Below are 23,589 nucleotides of genomic sequence, written 5' to 3'. Positions count from 1 at the left end.
TGTGAGTAATTCCCTCTGGGGCGCACATTGCATGTAGATGCCTCGTGTCCAAAGATATGACAACGTTGGCATCGCACAGTGCGTTGGGTTTCTCGCCGATCGACGAGAGGCTGGGCTTCCCTCACATAAGCGTCCGTCTGGTGAACAGCGGTGTAAAGACGGGCGCGCAGTTTGGAAGGCCGGATGCCGGGATCGGATGCAATCGTGAGCTGCATCCGGAATGTATTCAGTAGGGACCTCCCCAAATTCATGATTCGATCGGTGGGATCCTGCAGGCCTTCCAGCACGCCGATCCACTCGACCAAATTGTCAAAGGCAAGTTTGACCTGCTCGTTGTCCTGTTGCCAGCATTGGTATGCGCACAGGAGATCGAAAACGATCCGCCCAGTGCAGCACCCTTGTGGGCAAGATCTCGCGAAATTCCTCCAAGCAGCGGATAGTTCCGGGTTGTTTGGTGTCCAGTGTGTGAACACACAAACAGATAGTGACAGAGAGTGTCTCTGACTCCCACCATTCATAGCTGCAAACAAAAATTTAGACCACAGCGTGTGGTGCAGCAGCCGCTGCAACTTGGATAATTCGACACGTTGTCCTGTATCCAACGTCCGGGGCCACCGCCCTACCATTTTTTATTTCTTGCAGCGGCCAACCCCGGCAGTAAGGACAAAAAAAAGAATCGCGTTTTCTTTAATGTTTTTCCTGTTTGGGGGCGGGGATCTTTGTTTTCTATGATTGTCTCTTTTTTTTGTCTGTTCCAGGTTGGTTTTTAGGAGGCTTGATGTGCCTGCTGGGTGATCGCCGGCTTTTTTATTGGTGATTGCGTATTTTTGGCTTACCGGTGTGCCGCTCAGCGCCATTTTGTTTTACTTCTTTTCCGCTTATTGGGGCGTGTTGTTATTCGTCACGCGTCAGCACACACCGAGCAACATGTCAAAAAAAAACAAAATGCAGGCTTTTTCCCCCCTCGCGAGGGCCTCCGCAGCCACAATCCTGTGCGTGCGTGCATTCTCAGCGTTTTAAACACGGCATGTGGGAGTGCATGTGCTTGTGTGTTTGGCAGCGCCTATACTTGCGGAGCAGCTGTGCGCCACAAGAGAGTCTGAAGAAAGCAACGGCAGAGAGAGGCAGATAGCACACACGCAAATTACTCATATCATCACACACACACACGCAGCCGCGGAATGGGTGCACTCAACCACAAAATCAAAAAGGAAAGCAAAACAAAAAGCCGCAGCGTGGGACGACCAGCGCACACACACTCTCATTGCTCCCGTAAAGCAAAACACACACACACAGAGAGAGAGTGAGGTCGCCCACTCAATGCAATAAAAACAAAACAGAAACAGTTACGGTGCTCCGCCCATGCAGCCAGGCAGGACGGCAGCGGTGCGTGTCGTGCAAAAGAGAGCACCAACGGGCCTGCATGGGTGTGCATGCATATATACAATGGGCACATTATTGTGTGTGCTTCGTGGGGTGAGGTGAGGGCGAGAGTCCATGCAAGGGGACACACACACAGAGAGAGAAGGAAGAGTGTGTGTGCGGGCGGTGCACGGCTCTCTCTCCCTCACTCTCACGCGGCCACCACCGCAGCAGCCGCACACGCAACAACAAGAAGAAGCAAAAGAGGGGAGGTGGTGTGGGAGACCGCGGTGCTGCTGTCACTGTCTGCTGTGGTCTCTGTATTGCTTGTTATATTGGTGGCGTTGTTTGCTGCCGTGGGCACTTCACTGTTGGCTGCTGCGGTTTCGGTTGTGCCTGAATCGGCATCAGGGTTGGTTTTGGAAGCATTCTGCTCCAAGTCTTCGGTGGGTAGCTTGACGCCGTCCTTTTTGTATTTACTCGCATCATGAGTGGTTGTCGTGGTGGTCGTGTCAGTGTTGTTCCATACAGCTGGTGAAGCTGCAAGGCTGCTGCCACCACTGTCGCCATTATTCTCCTTTTTTGTGTTGGTAGTGCTGAGTGCTGTTGTGGATCCTGCGCTGTCAGTGTCGGCAGCAGTATTGACCTGCGGTGCGCCGCCATTTGAAGAGGTGTCCTCATCAGCAGAGACCGGAGTGTTACCACTGGCGGAGTCAGGCTGTGCAGTTCGACTTTTGCTGCCATCGTTATCATTTGACGTATTCGGCATATTATCTCTTTGCACTGTGCCACCGCCTCCACCAGGGATCTCTGCTGAACTCGCCGTCACGGTTGCATTTGGTGGTGAGGGTGAGGATGAATGTTCTGCTGGCATCGTAATTTTGGGTTCTTTTACTGTTGCTGGATCTGGCGGTAATGTTTCTACATCCTGAGGCCTTTCCTGTACTTCCTTTTTTTCCCGAGTCTTATCCACTTCTGAGGGAGCAGGACTCCCGCGGTCTTGAGCTTCATGGTGTTCGTTTGGGCCGACAAGAACGGAAGGAGAATCAATTACAACTTCAGAACCCTTATTGCACATTGGCGACTTTGTTAAATCATTCTTGCAGGTCTCTCTCTCCGGCAAAGTCGCTGAATCACGAATACCATCATCCTCTAAAGGTTTTGGGCCTTCAACATCAGTAATTTCTCGCAAATCATTCCCCTTTTGGGGGTCAGGTGCAATTATGGATTTTTCAACTGCAGGTTCAGAAGAAGAGTTAACCACCTCCGCCACCACCACCATTGCAGCACCGCACCACAGCACGCAGAGGGCACACACCAGCAGCACACGGCCAGTCATCATCATCGCCATCACTCCTGTCACTTGTGTGTAGCCTTCAGCACAAACTAACAACACGTCAACGCAGAGTGAAAGGAAGAAAAGGAGAGACAAGTCACACAACCACGCACGCAAAGTAAACAACGACAGCAGTCCTGCAGAAGCACGCACACCGACCTGCAAAACCGAAGCAAAAAAGCAATACCAAAACAATAAAAAAAGAAGTTGATTGTCCAACAGGAGTCCCTCCTCCAAAAAAAAAAAAAAAAAACATACCTCAGCAGAATTAGCATTTCATACGCCATGCAGCAAAACAGGTCTGTGTCTATATATACATGAATACGGTGCCTGCATGAGAAAAAAAATATTACTGTTCCATCAGCCCACGCAACGCTCCTCACATTTCATTGCGGCATCCGGCCTGTCTCTCCAATCCTCCCTTCGTGAAGTCCGTGGGACGCACAGCAATGAGGCCGGCACCGCGTGTGGGCAAAAAAAGCAAACAAAAGAGGGAGAAGCACGTCATTCATGACAGTGTGCAGCAGCCGAACATTAAATAAGCAAAGGATAATTATTATCCCAAACAAACAACATTAAAAAGCACATAAAAACAGAAAAAAAAAAAAGAAAACCCGCGGTGAACGCGGCACATATTCTGTGTGAGAAGTCGCAAATCCTCACTCCGTGGCTCAGAATTCTGCCACAACTCCACATAGACCCAAAAGCAGAAGCAGCAGTGGTTTCTCCACCCACAAGAAGATAATTTTGCCGCTGCTCACCGTCGGCAAGGACATGTCACTTTCGAAAAAGATTCCTCTGCTCGCTTGGATCCTCTTTTTTTAAGGGAGATGTGCTCTGTGTGGCGCTGCTGCACGCACTGCTGTTTGTCGGCTCCTTGGCGGAGGAGTCGGGTGCTCGAAGACCATGGATGCTGTCCCGTCGCTGCACACATCGGTGGTGTTGGGCGTCGTGAGGTCAGGACTCAAATATTCCCACATTCCTCCGGAATTATTCGTGCCATCGTAATCCGAGCAGCTTTTCGCTGCAAAATCGCCGACTATCGCATTGAAAGCCTCCTCTTCCGTTAGATCTCGACTGTTCGGTTTCTTATCAGTACGACACGCAGTCCAGCTGCTCTCGCCGACTGGGCGCCAGTGCACACCGGAATCATTGCTCCCACACGCACCATACAACCATCGCCATCTTTCTTCGCGTACACGTGCGAGCAGCAGCAGCAGTAGTAGTAGTATTAGAGTTGCTGAATTCGATGAGCAGATCTGCACACCAAGTGGAGAAGAGAAGGGCAAAAGAAAAATACAAAGAGGTGCAGACAAAATACACACACATCGTCGCAGCGTCGCCGTTGCGTGCGCGGTAATGATGCGACCTCCCGCGGCAGGCACAACTCGCACACTGCACGCACCGCAAAACGGCATCCACACAAGAAACACACACACACAACGACAGAACAGCCAACAAAAACTAGAAGGGGGAAAGAACCACAATCATCTCCCCCTAGTTGCGCAACAAACGGCCCTCCCTTTTTACGCGAGGCAGTTGCCGCAAGCCTGCCATCGTTCCGCTGCACGCTCTCAGCGCCCACAGTGGGATCCAGCACATCGTACAGGTGAAAAACGAAACTTCTCTCACTCCCGTCGGGAAAAAAAAAATTACCGTGACGACAACAACAACGGTGCAAGGGTGTCGCGTAGGATGATACGATGGCGTTGTTGGCGTCCAGATAAATGACGCGTACCCTCGGAAATACGCGTGGAAGATACTGTACGTAAGACTGCAGAGTTGTGTCCGCAGATAAACGGTATTCGGAGCCAACCCTCTTTTTCTCGGTGGAAAAGATGGGTCAAAAATTTTGTCAAAGAAGCAAAACTACAGAAGGCAGGGTAGAGCAAGGTACCGCACAAGGGACACAAATATTTGACTGTCTCATCCCTGGAGAAGTACAACCAACCTGGCCGGGGTTATCTCGCTCCCTGGCGATGGCACATTCAAAAAAAAGACCCACAGTATTGAGGGGACTCAAAAAAGCCCCAAAGTGCGTGCTGCGACTCCACAAGAATGTGGACGGTCTGCATGTGTCCATGCAAGTCACAGTCGATAAGCGCATTATAGGGGATGCTGCTTGAGTGCGCCAAACGACGGTTACTGCCTCATGCCACATCACAGGCAGGCCGTCCCTCATCAATCCCTGCAGGATTCGCTTACGCTCCTCCAAGGAGTACTGGGGGCATCCGTTGGGCCGCATGCGGATTGCACCATCTTCCACAAAGAGTCTATTCAATAAAAGGCCGCGGTTAAACAGCCCGTCCACAACAATCGTCAAGGGACCGCCACCCACCGCGTGCTGAGGTGGAAAACGCACGCGATGAATACGTCTCCGGTAGGTTTCATCGCAAATACACAACCGCTATTCCCTCCGTCACTGTGTTGTCATCACCGCAGCAGCAACGCACCAGTGCAGGCCATGTTGGGTATGATGGGAGAGAAAGTCCCATTCTCCAAGCCATTATGTCATCAAGAGTCAGACGGCTGCTCTGCCATGGCGATAAAGTGTCCCATCGGGCGCAGCAGAATATCAGAGTCCAGCTGATTGGAAGGCTCGGGTGTCACCCCGCCAATGAGAGAAATGCGCGCCACCACGCGAGGCTCCGCTGGCATTCCCGCCTCCATATTGTGTTCCCTCAGTAACGGACTCTGCGTCAGCAGCAAGTGAGGCAAACTTCGGTTTGCTCCGCCTGAAATTCCCCCGGCATCTGCTCAATTCACCGCCATGGAAAACCGGCGATGTGCAGCGGCGGAGCATTTGATCGTATCAGCAAACAAATTGGAGAAAAAGGGCTCAAACACACACACAAGACTCCCAGCAAGAAAAAAGGGAAACACGGCGTGACTAACACGACTCAAAGTCATGTTTCTAAGACAATGCGTGGATGACTCCGTCGACGCCACACCCGCAACATATGCCATCAACGCCTCCACGGCAAAAACAAACTGGCAAGAAGGCCTGAGATAAAAACGCTTCGAGAGAGCAAAAACGCCACTGCAGCACTGCATCCCTCACAACGTCGTCAATCGGCCTGAGGCCTGTCGTCTCGAATACACCTAGCGTACACCGTTCTTCCGGCACTTTTGTTGAAGGGCGGCCATCCACCAGTAGCGATCCGTCGGTCACACGAAGAGTGCAGGCAACAGGCATGTCTGTCGCACCCTCCATCACCCTCACAAAGCGTCGAATTGTCGTTGGCAGGAGTGATGTTGTTTCTGCTCCACGCGTCTCCATCCCCTGGGAGAAGAGACACGCCGACTGCTGCCACCAGTTCCTCCCCCATCGCCTCTCTCTTCCTCCACAAGCCCAAGATACTCCGCAAAGTTGCTCACGGCAGTGTCTCCACCGTTCTGAACGTGAAACGAATTGAACTTGTTCTCCTTGAGACTCAAAGCAACCAAAGCAAAAGCGAGCCGGACATCCAACGGCTGCACTGGTCCAACCCCACAAAATTGCACCAAGTACACAATGACAGGACCACGACGGCGACAATGCAGAAAAAAAGGGTCCACTGCGGAGATTAGTTTGTGTTGCACACAGTTGCGGTGCCACTGGAATTATTGCACCGCCAAAAACAAAAACAGTAATCCTGCAGCGTGCGGAGAGGACGTTTCACGAGCGCATTATTGGCGGAGCCAAACAACTGTACCGTCAGCAGATGGCAACGGTCGGCGGGGGAAAGTGAAGGTGGTGGGCCTGTTGGGGAGGGTCGATGCGCAGTGTCCCCACAAATACGAGGCGGGTGAAGTGAAACACACTCGTCTGAACGTCACCGGCCACCAGGATGCATGCCTCCCCGCTGTGAATATTGATGAGCTCGAGCCTGGAGCAGCTACTCGCAATGCGTGAAAGCGTCTTCCTGCACTGACGCTGCAATTCACATTAGACGGACAACTTCAGCACAGTCGATCCCCAGCAGTAAAATGCAGCTGGCGGTGACGCTGTGGATTATCGATTCCCCGGGCAACGGAGAGCGGAGAAGAAAACTGGTCTCCCCAGCTGCGCGGCATCCATCCATCCACTCTGTGCGCTCGGAGTGCCCCGCAGCTGCCTTGAGAGGTGCAACGGACAGACCTCCCTTATTTTCGCCCCGATCCGTCGACGAAGACTTTCGCGGAGGCGTCGGCACACACCGAAGTCTCCCTCGTGCCCGCCAAACAAAAGACACACCCGTTGAGCATCGTCACGTGCATCGACGGCCACGCAAGTAAATATCCACCGCAAAGCAAAGTATTTCTTATTGGGCACCAACAGAAAACTGGAGGCGGCGGCCTGGACAACACAGACATCAAATCACACGCCAGGCAACGCTGAAATACATGCGAAAGGGCCAACGCGGGAATAGCCGCACAACCACTCGAGAGCTGCTGCGTGAACTCCACGGCAAATGGATCAGCCTCAACGCATGGGGCACTAATTACGGCCGGTGACAGCGCGAAAGCCAACGGTTTCGCAAGGCCGGGAATTGTGAGGACGGCATTCAAACCCTCCTGGGATTCGTGTACCAAGACACGCAAACAATCCACCTCTCGGTGCAAGTCGTCACCATAATCCTCATCGCTCTCTTTGCCGTCATTCGTGTTTTCACACTCAAAACCGTTGAGGGAAGGTGCTGCCATGATGATTGTGACATCACACTGAATGAAACAACGCAATGCCTCGAAGTGGGCCGAGTGCAGGCATCCCGTCAGGCAGCGACACGCCGCACTCCTGAAGAAAGCCGATAAAAGACCGTAGAAAAAGCTTTCATCCGCCATCGTAATATCGTCCAGCGGGTGCGGCCTCTTCTGCTCCTTCGGTACCTCGTCCCTCTCCAAGACACCAGCTGCCGCTGCCGTAGACCACGCTCCTGCCGCAATCACTCCCACAGAGAGACAAGGAAGAGTGTGTGGATGTGTGCCGAGAGCACAGCGACCGTCATAGGAGGCCATCGTGGCACCGTCCGTCACGCGTCAGCACAAAAAAGGCAACGACAGCAACCGGCAGAGCAAAAACAAAAAGGTGATAAAAATGACCCCAAGAGCAGGCAACACCTTCATGGCAGGCATCGTGCAGCACCGTCATCATTTCAGCACGAGACGCAAGCCAACGTCCCTCGTTACCAAAAACATTCCTGCAGAGCACTGTGGAAATACTCATTTGCGTGTGTGCTGGAGAAGCAGCAAAGAGAAGCACAAGGAGGCACATCAACACAGCAAGAGGCACAGCTGGATGGCAGCGATACATGCGGTACGGCCCCAACCTCAACAATCACGCACGGTGGCAGCACACACCCATCGAATAAAAAACGAAAAAAAGAAAAGAAAAACACGGCGGCAGGGTGTGGCTGTGTGTGTGGCGCTGCGGGTGTCTGCCAGCCCTGGCCGCAAGAAAACAAAACAAAAGAGGGAAAAAAATGTGTGCTCCGCCCCACAGGCCCTCGTCGCACGCCCACACGTCACGGCTCCCTCAGCGCGCCGTTCGTCGCGGCCCTCCTCATGCGTGCAGCAGGCAAGGCGCACAGGGCCGTCGTCATGAGCGTGTCGGCGGTGTGCGAGTGGAGCAGTTGGGCGGGAACACACGTCACCCTCACAGGAAGAGTGCAGCAAGAAGCAATTAAAAGGGGGAAGAGTAAAAAAGAAAAAAGTCCATGGTGGTTGCCCTAAATCATCAAGCAAAAAAGAAGTGAAGTAAATTTAAAACAAAAAGAGATTATTCTCCACGGGGTAAAATTTATTCCTAGCGGTGTGTGTGTGTCCTGCAGAGGAGAGCGCAAGTGTTCCACACTGAGGTCGCACGCTCCTCACGCAGCCGCAAAGCCCCACAGTCCCAACAGGAGAAGCAGCGGCAGCAGCCCGCTCCCAGCAGATGTCAAGCCCACCACAGCCGCATGTTCTCTGGCGGCAGCTCCCTCCAGAGCTGCCCACCCCGCCAGTGCTTCCCCCGGGCCATTCAAAGTGTGGGCCTTGTCCTTGAGTGCATTTATCTCAGTGGAATTCAGTGGGCGGTTGTACAGAAAGACGTTCTTCACCGTCACCTTAGTTTTCCGGCCGGCATCCTCACCGCACGCGCCAAAGCAAAAGCGTACAAGCTCAAGTGGCGCCTCACCCGTTAACGGCACTTCTTCCTCCCCCAGCAACTCACCATCAATGTACACAGAGGCCTTTTTGCCTTGCAGCATGAGTGCCACTTGGTATTCTTCCTTCGGCTCCCAAGTGCTGCTCCGTGTTGTTGTCTTGCCTTCAAACGCCGTCTCCCACGTCTTATCCGCCGTATACGACAGTCCCATGGTATGATTGGAATTAGTGTCCGCCAACGTCGCAGTCAGTAGAGGAGTGTTCCCACTCGAAGTCCCTTCGATGGTCACCGACGCCACAAGTGTGAAGTGGTGGCTCAAGAATACATGACGCACCTTATCATCCCGAGTGTTCACGGGCCATATTGCCCTGGACCCAAGTCCCGTGAATTTGAACCTATCGCAGTCCTTCACTGCGTTCCTCCACCATCGCATTCAGGCAAAGGTACTCGTCGTTCCACGTGTCGTTGTTGGCCGCATCGGACAAAACTGCCACCAGACCCGCCGTGGGTGTAGACAAGCTGGAGAAGAAGGCGTCCTTTTGCACCCAAGCACTGGGGACGGACTCGATTGCACTCAGTTCCTCCGTCAGGCGGGCAGGCGAAATGGCACGGCCCTCACCATTGCCCCTCCCTTGTAAAAGATGCAAATTGCCATCCGAGTGCAGCAGGGTGCTGGCGAGCATCCAATCCGCAGCATTGTCCACGGCAACCGGTCCAACAGAAAACGTGCGGTTGCTGTCCGTGACCCAAAGGCAGAGCGCAGTGGCCCTTTTCTTCCCCGAGGTGTGCCCTCTGACTGTACGGCATGATCTTCCTTTCCTCAATGGTCGCGGTGATGAGGGCATCCACACGCAGGCTTTCCTTCTGCGAGAATTCTGATCGTGCGTTGACCCACACGGCTGAGAGTGCCCCGAGAGCCTCCGTCCACGCTGTTCCCATGTCACGCGACGCCTACACCCTCTCGCCATTCTCGCAGTCAACAATCATGTGAAGTGATCCCTCCCACTCGGTGACGCGGGGTTAAGGCATTCCGCAGAGGAAATGTCCTCAGAGAGCGCCCAGGCACTGCCGTTGTCCGTCGAGTGAATGATCATGGAGCAAACGTCTTCTGCCTCATTCTTCGCCAGAGGAAACACAGGCGTGCCATCCTCCATCACAACACCTGCGCCAGCAGAAGCAATGAACTCCGTCCAGTCACCTTCGTGAAAAGCAGAAGAGATCCGTTCCGGGAGTGGTTTGGGGTCGCCCCATTCGATCCGTCCACTCTGCCTGCCACCCGTGGGATTCGTGACATCACCCACAAACAGTTTCAGCTCCAAGCCGCCATCTCCCCAGCACCCACCTTCGTAGGACACATCAGAGCCTCCCGCAGGAGGAAACGCTCTCTGGCCCTACGTGATTGTTGTGGGGCGGAGCACAACACCCAAACTCTCCTTTCCCTCCGCTGCACCAGGCACAGTGTGTGCCCTCCGTGTATCTTTTATTGACCTCACCAACAACAGTGGACCAATTCCACGCAGAGTCAATGCACCCCGCAACCACATCAGAAGAAAAGGGCTTACTTAATTGACCACCTTGATATTCGGCATACATGTGACCTCGGCGAAAGCAGCAATTACTCCACCAGCACTGACTAGAGAGGGTGAGGCAAACGAATCCCTCGCCGTAACTGGAACAATCCCATCCTTCGGCTGCACCAGCGTCGTCTGCGGCACAAATAGATTGACTCCACGCGGCAACTCAACGTTTATTGAACCACTCATCGCATCATCAATGGGATCCTCCTTCGGCTCCGTGACAGGCGTGGACCTTCTTTCGGGTGGTATCGGAGCCACTTTTGTGTTCCGAACAAAGGCAAACTCAGGCCTCGTCTCGGACGTGTTGGTCGCCGTGTTAGATGAGGGACTCGGATCGACGGTGTTGGGTCCGTCAACCGCCGCAGACCGTCGCCAATCCTCGTTCTGACGTGACGGCTCAGCATTAACTTGCGGCGCAGTTGTCCCACCAGATTTTGTGTCATCCTTCCCTTCACGGGGTGGCGGCAACTGACAGATGCCCGTCCGGTCAGCATCGCTGCTCCGTGCAGGCGGATGGATGGCTCCATCGGGGGAAAATAGACGCCACCACAATTCATAAGGGCCGGCGTATTTATGCGTCGTCACATTCATCGTGAAGGCAACGGTGGCCCCTTCCTCTTTCCTTGCACAGCTGGCGGCACAGTTGCTACATGTGTGCACCGCACTGGCCAAATGGCACACAGCACCCAGCTCACCATTCCTGCCATGCATGCGCACACCAAAGCCACTGAAAGTGTAATTCTCCTACTGAGCCTCAGCACTGGCAGCAGAATACTTCTTCCACGCCCACACACATCCACACACACAATATAGCTCAGGCTGCCGTCACTCGGAGCACACGACACATCCACCGGCACAACCACCGGCACAACCAGCGCATCCGCAGCACCAGATACATCTCCAGGACTCCCAGCAGCAGCACAAGAGCGCAAGGACCAACATGGCGCCGCACCGTCACCATCGTCACCATCGCAGCCGTCATCACCCGTGGTGGAGTCGTTGGAATCAGTCAGCCGATCCGTGAGCCAGAAGGAAAAGGGATGTAACAGGAGGGAGAGGGACGGAGTGCAGCGGACGCAGCGAGAAAGAGCAGACAACATGAGGAGAGGGCAGGAGGCCCAGCCGCACAGTTCACACGCCACGAGACGGCATCCACGCAACGAAGACACACAACGCCAGCAGTCACCCACCATGCAGAAGGACAACACATCCACCACCATCTCCTCCCAGCTCATCGCCACAGCCCCAGGGAAATGGCAAAAACCCCGCGGCCACCACACAACACACACGGAGCAGGCAATCACCACACCAGCCACACGCGCCAGTGGACCCTCATCCATCCATGACGCGGCAACAAAATTTCCAGCCATCCCGCCCTCAATGGGACACGGAGCCCAACTCAACGCAGTCACACGCGGTGCATCACACCCGCAGAAAAGGAGACTCGGGCTGCGCACTCCCTCCTCACTTCTCCTCATAGCCACGGAAGAAGACAACAGCCGCCACACGCAACTGCCAGCATGCACCACAAAAGAAGCATTCAAATCCACCGCACTGTGCATCTTGTGTGTGTGGTTGTGTGTGCCTGCAGAAACACAAAGCAGAAAAGTAGAAAAGAGAGCAGAGTGTGTGGAGAAACACACAAAAATGTGCAGCAGAGACGCATGGCGGAAACAACAACAACAAGACTGCTCAAACTCATGACTGCACTGCAGCCCAAGCAGCGGCAATCCACACAAGATTTATTTAAAACAAAACAAAAAAACTTTCCCCTTCGTCTCATACAAACCCCATCACACAAAATAATTATAAATGAAAAAGAAAAGAAAAACACGGCGGCAGGGTGTGGCTGTGTGTGTGGCGCTGCGGGTGTCTGCCCGCCCTGGCCGCAAGAAAGCAAAACAAGAGGGAAGAAATGTGTGCTCCGCCCCACAGGCCCTCGTCGCACGCCCACACGTCACGGCTCCCTCAGCGCGCCGTTCGTCGCGGCCCCTCCTCATGCGTGCAGCAGGCAAGGCGCACAGGGCCGTCGTCATGAGCGTGTCGGCGGTGTGCGAGTGGAGCAGTTGGGCGGGAACACACGTCACCCTCACAGGAAGAGTGCAGCAACAAACAATTAAAGAGGGAAGAGTGGAAAAGAAAACGTCCACAGTGATTGCCCCGAAAGCAAAAAGAGGGATGAGAGATTTTTAAAAAAGAAAAGAAAAAAAGAATTTTAAAACAAGAAAGTAGCAAACAGTAAAATAAATTTAAAATACGCAAAAAAAGTAAAAGTATCAAAAATATTCTTTCCAGAGGAAGTAATTCTCTGCTGGGAAGGGCGCAGGTATTCCACGCGGCAGCCAGTCACGCCTCACAGAGCCGCAAACCACCACAATCCCAACAGGAGAAGAAGCAGCGATGGCAGCAGTCCGCTCTCACGCATAGTGCCAGCATCACTGTTATTCCCCTGCGACACATTTCCGAGGCTGCTGTTGAGCGCCGTAGTATTTACTTCCATGACCTGTTGATTAACCTCCTCCTCCTGCCCATTCGTTCCTCCTTCTCGGGTCTCCATCGTTGGCTCGCCAACTGCAGTAGAACCGCCACCCACAGTTTGAGTCCCGTCGGGAGATGTTCCTGACGTCACCTGCACTACGGACTCCTTTCCTGCTGAGGAATTACTGACAGTGGACACCGCTGATGCGGATGCAGCGCCACTGCCCGCACCTTTACTGCTCCCCATTGACTGTCCCTGTTCCGTCAGCTGTGTTCCGACAGGAGTAGACGGAGTTTCGGTTTTCTGAGCATTCGGGGACACCGGAGATATGGGAGTTATAATGGAGGTAGAAGAAACTGTTGAGTGCTCCGACGGATTCTTTTCCAAAGGTGAAGTGGAGTCTTTATTGGGTTTGAGGGCGACAATTTCTGCTTCATTCAACGGGCGGTTGTACAGCAGGACGTTCGTCACGGTCACAGACACGCCTTCTTGGCTCCCTGCGCCGCCTCCATCCCCTCCAATGTAGAAGTGGGAGATTTCGTTCGGTTCCGTCACTTTCAATTCACATTGTTCATCCCCACCCAAACGCTGACCATCAACGTACGCGGAGCCCTGGCTGCCGTTCTGTAGCACAATGGCCAATTGGTGTTTTTTCCCTGGCTCCCAAGGGCTGCTAAGCTCCTCTGACTTCGTTCCGCCACCGCAGAGTAGCATCCATTTCTTCTCGTTGTTGCTGTACGACAGTCCCAGGAGTACTGTATTCTCAGCACCATTCGTCTTCACGCCCATCAAAGAAATGGGGGTATCTCCCTTCGGCTCACCGTGGATGGACACTGTCGCCACAAGAGTGAAGTTGTAATTCGCAAAGTGGTACAGCTGATTCTCCCCTTGACTGCCAACGGGCCACTCCGCCCACGCACCACGCCCTTTAAATGTTACGCCATTTTCCTTTTTCTCCACCCCATCATTCTTCTTTACTGTGGCGTTCACGCCGAGGTACTCGTCCCTCCATGTGCCATCAGAGAACTTGCCGGACAAAAAGCCAACCAGCCCATCCGTCGGAATGGCGGCGCCGCAGGCAGTGGCAGGTGAGGGATCCTCCTTAGCATTCTCAGAAGCGCACAGCTTGGAGACACGTTTGTCCACTTCATTCCATGTCTTCAGCACCTCCTTCACACGCTTCAGCTGCTCAGTCAGAATCACAGAGACCATACCGGGTGATGTTTCTTTCTCATCGCCCTTCTTCTTCTCGTACAGTGCAATCAACTCCTTCTTATTTTTACCATCTTTACCACTTCTGTACAACAGGGAGCTGGCGGCAGCGTCCTCATCACCGGATACCGGCCCAATATCAACAATGTGCGTATTGTCCGTAACCCAAAGATGGAGTACACCCTTTCCATTGCTGTTTCCATTTTTCTCTTTTTTGGAGTAGACCGGCAGAGTGACGAGCATCACAGTTCTCTTATCTTCAACCCCGTCAGTCCGCGCTGTGATGAACCCGCTTCTAACGAGTTTCGCTTTTTTATCCCGTTTGTTGCCCCACACGCGCGAGAGTGTCCCGAGTGCCTCCGTCCACGAATCCCCCTTGTCGTCGGACTCGTACACCCTGCGGGGGCCATCATCACACGCAGTCATCATCATGAGTTTTTTTTCCTTCTCCCACTCCACGACGGAGGGAACACTGCAGCCATCGGCAGACATCCCCTTCGACAGCGTCCAAGTCGTAAAGTCCTTCGAGTATAGGATCAGTGAAACGGTTTTCACATCTTTCTCCTCCTTCTCCTTCTTCTTCTTGCCTTCCACTGGGAACACAAGCGTATCATCATGCATCTTAACACCCGATCCACCGCCAAGAATCAGCTGTGACAGGGATTTGTGTTCCTCGCCCAGAGTGCACGGGAGACCGTCAGTATCGTTCCAGCGGATTTTTTTCTCTGCTTCATCACCACTGACTGTCCCTTTCACCAGCAATATTTCCGATTTGATCTTCTCAGTCCCAGCCTTACATTCAGCGAGATCTCCATGGCTGTGTTTTCCAACAAGCATGTAAATATTACTTCCCTCCACAACTGCTGTTGGTCGGCTCACATTTACTCTCTTCTCCTCCTTTGCAGAAGTAACTTCCTCCAGAACTTGTGTATCCTTTTTGGCTTCCTTCAGCACTTCCTTCGGCTCGTTATCCTCTGTTTCCGTGAGAAGTTGGGATACAATGCCACTAAAGCCGCTGTTTCCATCCTTTTTGCACTGCGCCTCGGCAACGACAAATACGCCACTCCCCACTTTTAGAAGGCCGGGAACACCCAACGAGTCCACAGTTACACCACCCTCACTCTTGATGTCCTTCCATTGAAACCGTGGATTAGACGACTGATCCACCTCAGCAGCTTGTGCACCTCCACCAGTGCTGCAGCACATCATCATCACGACGACAAGGAGGAGCAGCACCGCGGAAGTAAACACACGCCGGGAAATGTTGGGCCTCTGCGGCTCACTCTCTCTTCCTTCCCTCCTCCTTCCGCTGGATCCGGTCACGCGGCGACGGTTGTGTGTGCGGGGTGCCATGACTGCAGCAACACGTGAGAGCATACAAATATGTGTGTGTGGGCGGTGGGTGCTGTTGGTCCTTTCAGTGCCTTTAAATTTCACAGTAGCGTTTGGCGCTTGTTTTCTTTCCTTCCCAGCGTGAGTGTGTTCAACAATTGAAAGAAGAAAAAAGCGGCAATACATCACACACGTCCGTGGGGAACAGAGCAGAGCACCCATGCGGAGAGCGGGACACGAGAGAATCCGGAAGGAACAGCACGGAGAACCATCGCCTACACACCAGCCCTCACAAACACCATCGCAGCGCTGCCAGACCGCGCGTGGGAGGATTTGGTCCTCCACACAAAAAACGCGCGCACCGCCCGCATTCACCCACAATGGGCGAGGAAAAGAGACACACCGCCACCGCCTCCACTTCAATCCCACGGCCAACGGGATACGGCCACAGCCCCGCAGCCAACAGACAACGCACACCAAGCGAGCAATCACCCAAAGAGACACACGCAGAAGCGGATCCTTATCCAACCATGACGCGTTGCCCCACTCCATGCAGCCACACGGGGTGCACCATTTCCTCAACAGGAATTATTCTTCGTCCATCCCTTAAGGATGCTTCTATTCGTGATGGGCCTTAGAGCACAATAGAAGAAAATAAACAATGCGGTAGCACTGCAACAACACTGGCCGCAATAATTCCCTCATACCGGGCAATTCTCCAATTACGCACAGTATACACACACAAGTATCCAAAAATGTATGGAACAACCCCTAGTAGTTCATAACAAGAACCAAAGCACCCCTTTCCCTCCCTAATTGTTTTCGTATATCTGTGGTTATTCCTCACTTCGGAAAGCCTCGTCGATTCTAATATCTCCGGATGGTATTGACACTTGGTACTGACGCACCTTTTCCTTCCAGAACGCCGAATCTCACGGCTCTCCTCGCCCAAATTATTGGAATTGACGACTTCACATCTCCGCCAGTCATTCATCGGCCTGCATATCTCGTGCTGCACGTAAATAATCTCCCACAACATGTCTCGGGATAATTTCTTCCATCCATTAAAATATGCCGCCAGGCACTCAGTGAACTGCCTCACAGTGCTGGTTATCTTGTGGTGCTCACCCGCCGCAGCCATCCGCAGTCCAACCAGCATCTTAGGATTTGAGTCCACAAAGAAAAAGCCGTCCACCAACGGAAAGTTTTGGATTTTGGGCTCATACAGCACCCAGTGGTCCATAGCAACCGGATTGGAAAGACGTTCGGGTGGCGGTAGAACCTCTTTCCTGGTGAAGCTCTTGTCTGAGTGCTCTTTCAGCGCACAGCTGTGTGGCTCACGTCGTCCTGGTGGCCTCAGTTCCCTGATTTTAAGTCTTATCGCACGCAGTAAATCCTCATTCAAAAATGCGGATACGGCGTACTTTTCAATAATGTATGGTGGGACATAATCCCAGAACCTCGAAACAAAAAAAATAAAATCGGACTGCTTCATTTCATTTTCCAGCCGGGACAATATTTCGCGTTCGAGGTGGGGAGATATCAGTACATTCAAAGGCGATGCAAAATTGTATCCTCGTCGTACTCGGACAACCTTCACAAGCTTTCGAGACAATTCACTGTCATTGGACGAGTAACAGCCAATACCCAAATTGCGCTCTAATTCCGAGGCGGTCGACCCATCCACGGCCTGCTGACACGCTTTAATGCAGTCATCATATGCCTGTTTGCCAAAGATGAAGCGGAGAATTGGTCCCACGTTATTCATGCGACCCCTCACCTCCTTCCAGTACTCCGCTTGCTCCTGCAGGGGTCGATTGCGCTTCATCCAAATGCACATTGCCCTCACATCGTTTTCTTCGGGACAATTCGTTACGATTGCAGTAGCGTCCATTTTTTTTGTCCGCCGTTCATATTCGTTTTTGTCTGGTGGTGTCACCACAATCATGCCCCATCCCTTGCAAGGCAAACCGGCAGACGGTTGACGAGATGCCAATGCCACGTCGTAGATAATATACCCTTTCACCCCACGCAAAGAAAAAATGTTTACAACATCCTCAATCCTGGGGTCACCCCTGTATGTTGATACCGTTTTGGTGGTCTTGTCAAACAGGAATGATTGACTCCCAATAACGTACGCAACCATTGGGAGCTGCTCCGCATCGCAGTGCAGCAGCTGGTAGAGGAGGTACGAACCGGCAGCCATCGACTTCCCGATTCCGGGCGTCCCAATCAACAAATGCGGCACGGGTGAAGAATTGAGAGTCAAATGAAAATTGCTAAACCACTTAGTTAGATCGTCAAGGACGATTTGCCACGCCCGATCCACCGCACAGTTTACAAAAACGTCCTTAGGAAGATCCTGTATCGTATTCATCGTATACGGCCATCCCTTCTCCGAGGCAAGCACCATCAACACGGGAGGTGCTGCACCGAATTGCTGCACAGCGTCGTTCTCTTCGATAGCGTCGTCAGCTTTCTTGTACGACCATGACTGTTCTGGCTTCCCTCACATCCATTCCCGTCTCCGTTTTCGTTCTCTCCACGCCGTCCGGAAGTTCCATCGCATGGCTCCACCTCGCATTGTGCACAGAATTGTACAATCCCTCCAGTTTCTCCGGTGCGCTCGTCGTCGTTGGGTTCCACGCCTCCTCGGCGGCTGCATCCAAGAAATGTTTATTGGAGTTATGAACACTTGCTTTTACCTCCGCAGCAGCTAATGACCACCCAGGTAGATTGTTGACGCCCTTATCGCAAAGCTTGCGTATATCCTCGTCGAAGATCACTTCACCCTTTACAGCTCGCCTCATACCCAAATAATGACCTGATGCCTGTATTTTTTTTTTCTACTCTTACCAGCGTCTAGCTATACAGTGCCATCTGAGTGCCGAAGAGGTGGTCGAGCAACGACAAAAGCTTCCTGCTATGAAGCAACTGCCATTGAGAGAACTTTCCGAGGCGAAGGTCCAGTTCAATGCCCAGCCGTTGACGCACAGCCAAGGTGCCTGGACATTCTAGAAGCAGATGGTGCAGGGTTTCCTGCGGGCCAATTGGCGTGCTTGTGGAAGCTGGCTGATCCTGCGGCAGCAGAGATCGCCTCCTGGCACTGCTGTTTCGATGTCGTGTGGCGTCTGGGTTGTGTGCGCAGCGACTTCTGTGCTGTGCGGTGCTTCTCCGTGTGGGGAAAACCATGTCACAGAAATCACATTTGAGCTCGGGAAGCGGTGGAGGATGTTCCGGATGGAATGACCGACAGTGACTGACGAGACTCGAGAATCCCGTCAATGTAGAATCACAGTGCGGACATTTCTCCTTCCGACGGCGTGTGAGGGTCCGTCTCCTTACTGGAGAGACGTCTTCTTCCCCTGCCGACGGGGGAACAGCGTCCGTCCCCGGTGCAGTTGGATCGTTGTTAGAGCGCATGTATGCAGACTGTTCCGGTGAGATGTTGCAGAATCGGCATTGGTTCGTGCAATCTCTCACGGCCCAGTATAGTCGGCCCCAGAGCTCAGATTCCCCGCACCTTGCCCTTGCGAGGTGAACCAGTTCCTGACGGTGTAGAACTTCCTGAGTGATCAGGTCCTTACCGCTGAGATCTGATGGCCTTGTGCCGCAAAGCAAGTAGCGATGAGTATCTTGACGAATGGTACTACGCCACTTGTTGGTGAGCTGGGTAGTAAAACATGTCAGCAGATCCGTATGCCATAAAGGTGCGATTCCTTGCTCCGTGTATTGTCCACTTTCCATAGTCTGCGTCGCATACTGATCTGCAAGCTCGTTAGCATGTGCTCCACAATGTCCGTAACAAAACTGCAGGTGCACGGACCAGCCAGCACACGTCAGTGTCAAGAGACGCTGCCAGATCTGATCCTCCGTCCAGTCTGTCTGACTGAGCGGGCCCTTGGTGACGGCGGCCAGAAGGGAATGACTGTCCGTAACCACAAGCAGGGTTTTACGCCTGTGGCGGATACGAGGAATCATCAGCTTCTCTAGGGCTAGAAGCAGCGCACGGGATTCCGTCCTGTAGCTGCATGGGCGTGCACCGCAGTTCATGCTGGCCTTTTCTATTATCTCCGATGAGTTGAGGGATGAAAGCAGTATTCCAACCCCTGCTGACTTGGGAACGTCGACACCGCCATCGGTCGCAAGCATCCACGAACGATGGCTGTGCAGCGCCAGAGCCTCTTCGCTGACTCTGCGCTTTTCCCTTATCAGCTCCTCTTCGTCAGTTATTGAGTGGTCTATCGGAAGTTCCACGCCGATGGTGACCCGGTGAGCGGAGGCCGCAAACCAGGGAGGAATGGAGCTGCGAAAGAACCGCTCTTTGCGTGGTGAGCTCTCGGTGATGCCATAGTCCTTTGTGTATGCGTCTACGAAGGAATATAGCTCGTCCCGAGATAATGGCGAGATGCGGAAACCAGCGCGAGGCGGTGGCTCAGGCGGGGGTCTCCGCATCCAGTCCGTCTGACATGCGCGTGTGTTCTCAAATATGGAGAGCCGTGCGCGCAGGCAAAGGACGTGGAGCGGCGGCATATTAGCCTCCAGTAGTGCGGATTCCGGGTCGACAGTGCTCGGAACTCCGCTGACAATGCGTGCTAGAGTTGCGTACGTCTTCTGCATCTCATTCTTCGCTGAATCCGTCGCTACTGCCCATATGAGCTCGCTGCCATAGCGTAATTTGGAAGCACCGTATCCAATGACGAACGTGCGTAGGTCATGTGGAGATGGTCCCGCCTCTTTGCGCGCTATGCAGCGTAGCTGCGATATCCGTTGCGAAGTGGCGGCGCATTGCTTGGTGGCCGCCACATTTAGCGTCAGTCGTGGATCGAGATCCATGCCGAGAAGCTTCGTAGTTCGCGATGCCCCCATGGTCATGACTGGGATTTGACATCCAGCCACTACCAGGGGCCACTTTCCTTCACGATCATAATCTGACTCCGTGTGCGTGGATAGTGTGAACCAAGCGGCTTCACACTTTGACGGGTTGATAGCCAGGCCATTTTCCTGACTCCACGCATGCAGTTTTTGAAGAACCATGTTGGCAGTGGGAATGGCGTCTTCCCGGGACTGCCCCTTAACGATAATAGAGAGGTCGTCCGCATACATGTCTGCTGTGACACCCGCAAAGCTGTTCAGCAGATTGAGAAGTGGGTGTACGTAAAGGGAGAACAAATACGGTCCCAGCACGGACCCCTGAGGAACTCCTCGCAGCATGGGACGCCGATCGCTGTGTCTGTGGCCAACTCGTGTCCTCGCGTAGCGACCACATAGAAAGTTTCTAAGCCACCTTCTACAATCCACCCCCGGAATATTAGCCAGCAAGCGACTGAGGACTCGATGATCTATGGAGTCAAAAGCCTTGCTAAAATCAACCAACACCAGCAGGGTCCGATGGGGTCTGTAGTGGAGTTGATTGCCAATACCGCTCTTCTTGGGAAGGCTCACTTGGAAATAGTGATTTCTATTATGCTCCACTTCGTGTATCAGGTGTGCCAGCTGCATCGTCGTGGTACGCATACTACGATATGCATACTGGTGGGGGTGTGGCGTCCACACCCATAGCAATCTCTTCAGTACCATTTTCTCAGCAACCTTACTCACAATGGAGGTAAGGCTGATGGGTCGATATGACTCAAGCACTTCCGGCGACTTACCGGGTTTTAAGAGTGGAACGATGGTGGCGCGTCTCCACTCAACCGGAATCGCACCGGTCGCCCAACTGCGGTTAACGCAACGAAGAAGGAATCGGAGGCCCTTTGACGAAATATGTCGCAGTGCCTCACTGTGGACTTCATCCGGTCCGGGGGCCTTGCCATACGGCGTATGACGTAGCGCAGCAAGCAGTTCCGTACGATTAAAAGGCGCATCAAGAGGGGAGTGAAGATGAGCAACTAAACCAAATGTGGTGGCAGCTTCGTTTTTATCCTGTGGCTCAGAACTAGATGAGAGTGAAGAACTTGAAGCTAGAAGTAGCGGCAGACTCGCTGTTGTTCTGCTGCCCAAAAAGAGAAGAAGCATTAATGTTCAAGGATGCACTCTGTCTGTTGATGCCTTTGGAAGGCCTAACTGCCTTGTGAGAGGGGTGAAATGGAAGAAAGATGCGATTGAGGGCATTCGCTGCTCTCCTTGCTGTTTTGTAAGTGTGTTGACCATCTCCTAATAACATTGATGTGGGAGATGGAAGTGATGCCTTTTTTCGTCCGGAAATGTATTTCCATGCGAGTGGCTCGCCTGGATTTAACTTGCTGATGCGACGTAGATACGTGTTGCGCAAGCGCTCTCGGAGCAGGAGGAAGAACTGACTCCTTGTCCGTTGCATTTCTGCCTCACGGTCGGGCGTCGGTAACTGTAGATAGCGGGCCTTGCTGTCGGTAGCCATCCGCTCTGCCTCCATGAGAGTGTCGTCCCAAAGCCTGGGACCGTCCTTGTGCATGCCGCGGGGGCAATGTCGTCGATACGAAGTTATAAGCGCTCTCGTGAAAGCCTTAATGCCGGTGGACTGCTTTTTATAGTCGTATGCCGGAAGTTGTGCGTCGAAGTCCTTGATGAATAAATCCCACTTGCACTTCCCCCAACTGTAGAAAAACTTAGGTGCCGACGGGGGCGCCGAAGGTATGGTATCCTTAAATGCCTGATGCAGCGTAAATGTCAGCATATAATGATCACTAAGCGGCGACACGGGAGCTGACCAATCCGACACAGTCAAATGCTTTGACCATGTCAGATCGATGCGGGATCGTTCTCTTGTGCCACGGGCATACGTGATCTCACCAGGGGTGTTAACCAAGGTGAGCCCCGCATCCGTGCACAGTTCTAAAAATTCTGCAGCAACCTCGCTTGGAGAAGTCTCCAAGAATGGCTCCCACTGTGGGTGATGCATGTTGAAATCCCCGCACAGCAGGAGCGGCGTCGAGGCTGGAAGGCAGTTTACTAACCGCCCGAAGGATTGCGTTACTTGCGGTGGTGGTCTCGTATAGGCACTCGCGACAATAAGATCACGGTTCTGGTCCAGAGCAACCTGGACCACCACCACTTCAAGGCTGGTGTCATGCTGGGGGATGGTGAGAGGTATACGCTTGGAGCGGAGAGTTTTCCGCACCAGTACCGCCACACCGCCTCCCTTGCCGATGCGCGACTGTGCATGGAGCACATAATCTCCAGTGTGCATGCTGGCGATCTGCTCTGACGACTTCCAAGTCTCCTGAATGGCTATTATGTCTGCTCCTTGCGCCATTAATGTTGCGAGTTTTGACGGCGTGAGGCAAGAAACGTTCATCTGGAGTACTGCTATGGGGCCTGGGTTCTGCTCAATGTCTCCGCTTAGCAGTGGCTTTTGTCGTTGCGCGTCACATACGGCACGCAAACGGTATGTATAGCGCTGATAAGCGCCGACGGAATTCAGCAGCGGATAGAAATACCGCTCCGCGGGCAGCCATGTAAATGGCTCCATCTGGTGCCCTTCCGACCCGTTTGTGCGGCGCCTCCTGCCTCTCCGCGTGCAGCGGATGGGCAGCAGGCGCTTAGCTTCCTCTCTAGCAAAGAGTACTAGACCCTGGCGCCACGTTGAGGTGGCCGGCTGAGCCAGGGGTCATCGCCCTTTTTTTTTTTTTTCTACTCTTACCAGCGCGTCTAGCTATACAGTGCCATCTGAGTGCCGAAGAGGTGGTCGAGCAACGACAAAAGTTTCCTGCTATGAAGCAACTGCCATTGAGAGAACTTTCCGAGGCGAAGGTCCTGTTCAATGCCCAGCCGTTGACGCACAGCCAAGGTGCCTGGACATTCTGGAAGCAGATGGTGCAAGGTTTCCTGCGGGCCGATTGGCGTGCTTGTGGAAGCTGGCTGATCCTGCGGCAGCAGAGATCGCCTCCTGGCACTGCTGTTTCGATGCCGTGTGGCGTCTGGGTTGTGTGCGCAGCGACTTCTGTGCTGTGCGGTGCTTCTCCGTGCGGGGAAAACCATGTCACAGAAATCGCATTTGAGCTCGGGAAGCGGTGGAGGATGTTCCGGATGAAATGACCGACAGTGACTGACGAGACCCGAGAATCCCGTCAATGTGGAATCACAGTGCGGACATTTCTCCTTCCGACGGCGTGTGAGGGTCCGTCTCCTTACTGGAGAGACGTCTTCCTCCCTCGCCGACGGGGGAACAGTGTCCGTCCCCGGTGCAGTTGGATCGTTGTTAGAGCGC

The 23,589-nt window shown here is 53.3% G+C and overlaps 2 protein-coding genes and 3 pseudogenes across 2 annotated transcripts, besides 8 other annotated features; all 5 read right to left on the bottom strand.

The window, feature by feature from the left end:
- Positions 1 to 551: part of a mobile genetic element that runs on past the window's edge.
- Positions 1 to 7,686: part of a sequence feature (areas not merged during assembly with more than two copies in the genome that could not be assigned to a particular haplotype) that runs on past the window's edge.
- Tc00.1047053509217.90 (mucin-associated surface protein (MASP), putative) lies at positions 1,574 to 2,713 on the bottom strand (the record flags this gene model as incomplete). Its single annotated transcript, XM_811367.1, has 1 exon — positions 1,574 to 2,713. One exon carries the CDS (start codon positions 2,711 to 2,713, stop codon positions 1,574 to 1,576), a length of 1,140 nt encoding a protein of 379 aa, XP_816460.1.
- On the bottom strand, positions 3,911 to 7,675 carry Tc00.1047053509217.70 (annotated as a pseudogene).
- Positions 7,687 to 9,121: a sequence feature (heterozygous, non-Esmeraldo-like haplotype).
- Positions 8,527 to 10,572, bottom strand: Tc00.1047053509217.60 (annotated as a pseudogene).
- Positions 9,122 to 15,077: a sequence feature (areas not merged during assembly with more than two copies in the genome that could not be assigned to a particular haplotype).
- On the bottom strand, positions 12,732 to 15,446 carry Tc00.1047053509217.40 (trans-sialidase, putative; the record flags this gene model as incomplete). The annotated part of the gene is made up of 1 exon (XM_811366.1): positions 12,732 to 15,446. One exon carries the CDS (start codon positions 15,444 to 15,446, stop codon positions 12,732 to 12,734), a length of 2,715 nt encoding a protein of 904 aa, XP_816459.1.
- Positions 15,078 to 15,854: a sequence feature (heterozygous, non-Esmeraldo-like haplotype).
- Positions 15,855 to 23,589: a sequence feature (areas not merged during assembly with more than two copies in the genome that could not be assigned to a particular haplotype).
- Positions 16,036 to 18,237, bottom strand: Tc00.1047053509217.30 (annotated as a pseudogene).
- Positions 18,238 to 22,988: a mobile genetic element.
- Positions 23,001 to 23,589: a mobile genetic element.

Source organism: Trypanosoma cruzi, genomic scaffold (assembly GCF_000209065.1).
Source record: "Trypanosoma cruzi strain CL Brener 1047053517173 genomic scaffold, whole genome shotgun sequence".
Classification (NCBI taxonomy): Eukaryota; Euglenozoa; class Kinetoplastea; order Trypanosomatida; family Trypanosomatidae; genus Trypanosoma; species Trypanosoma cruzi.
This window is presented reverse-complemented; position numbering and strand designations above follow the sequence as displayed.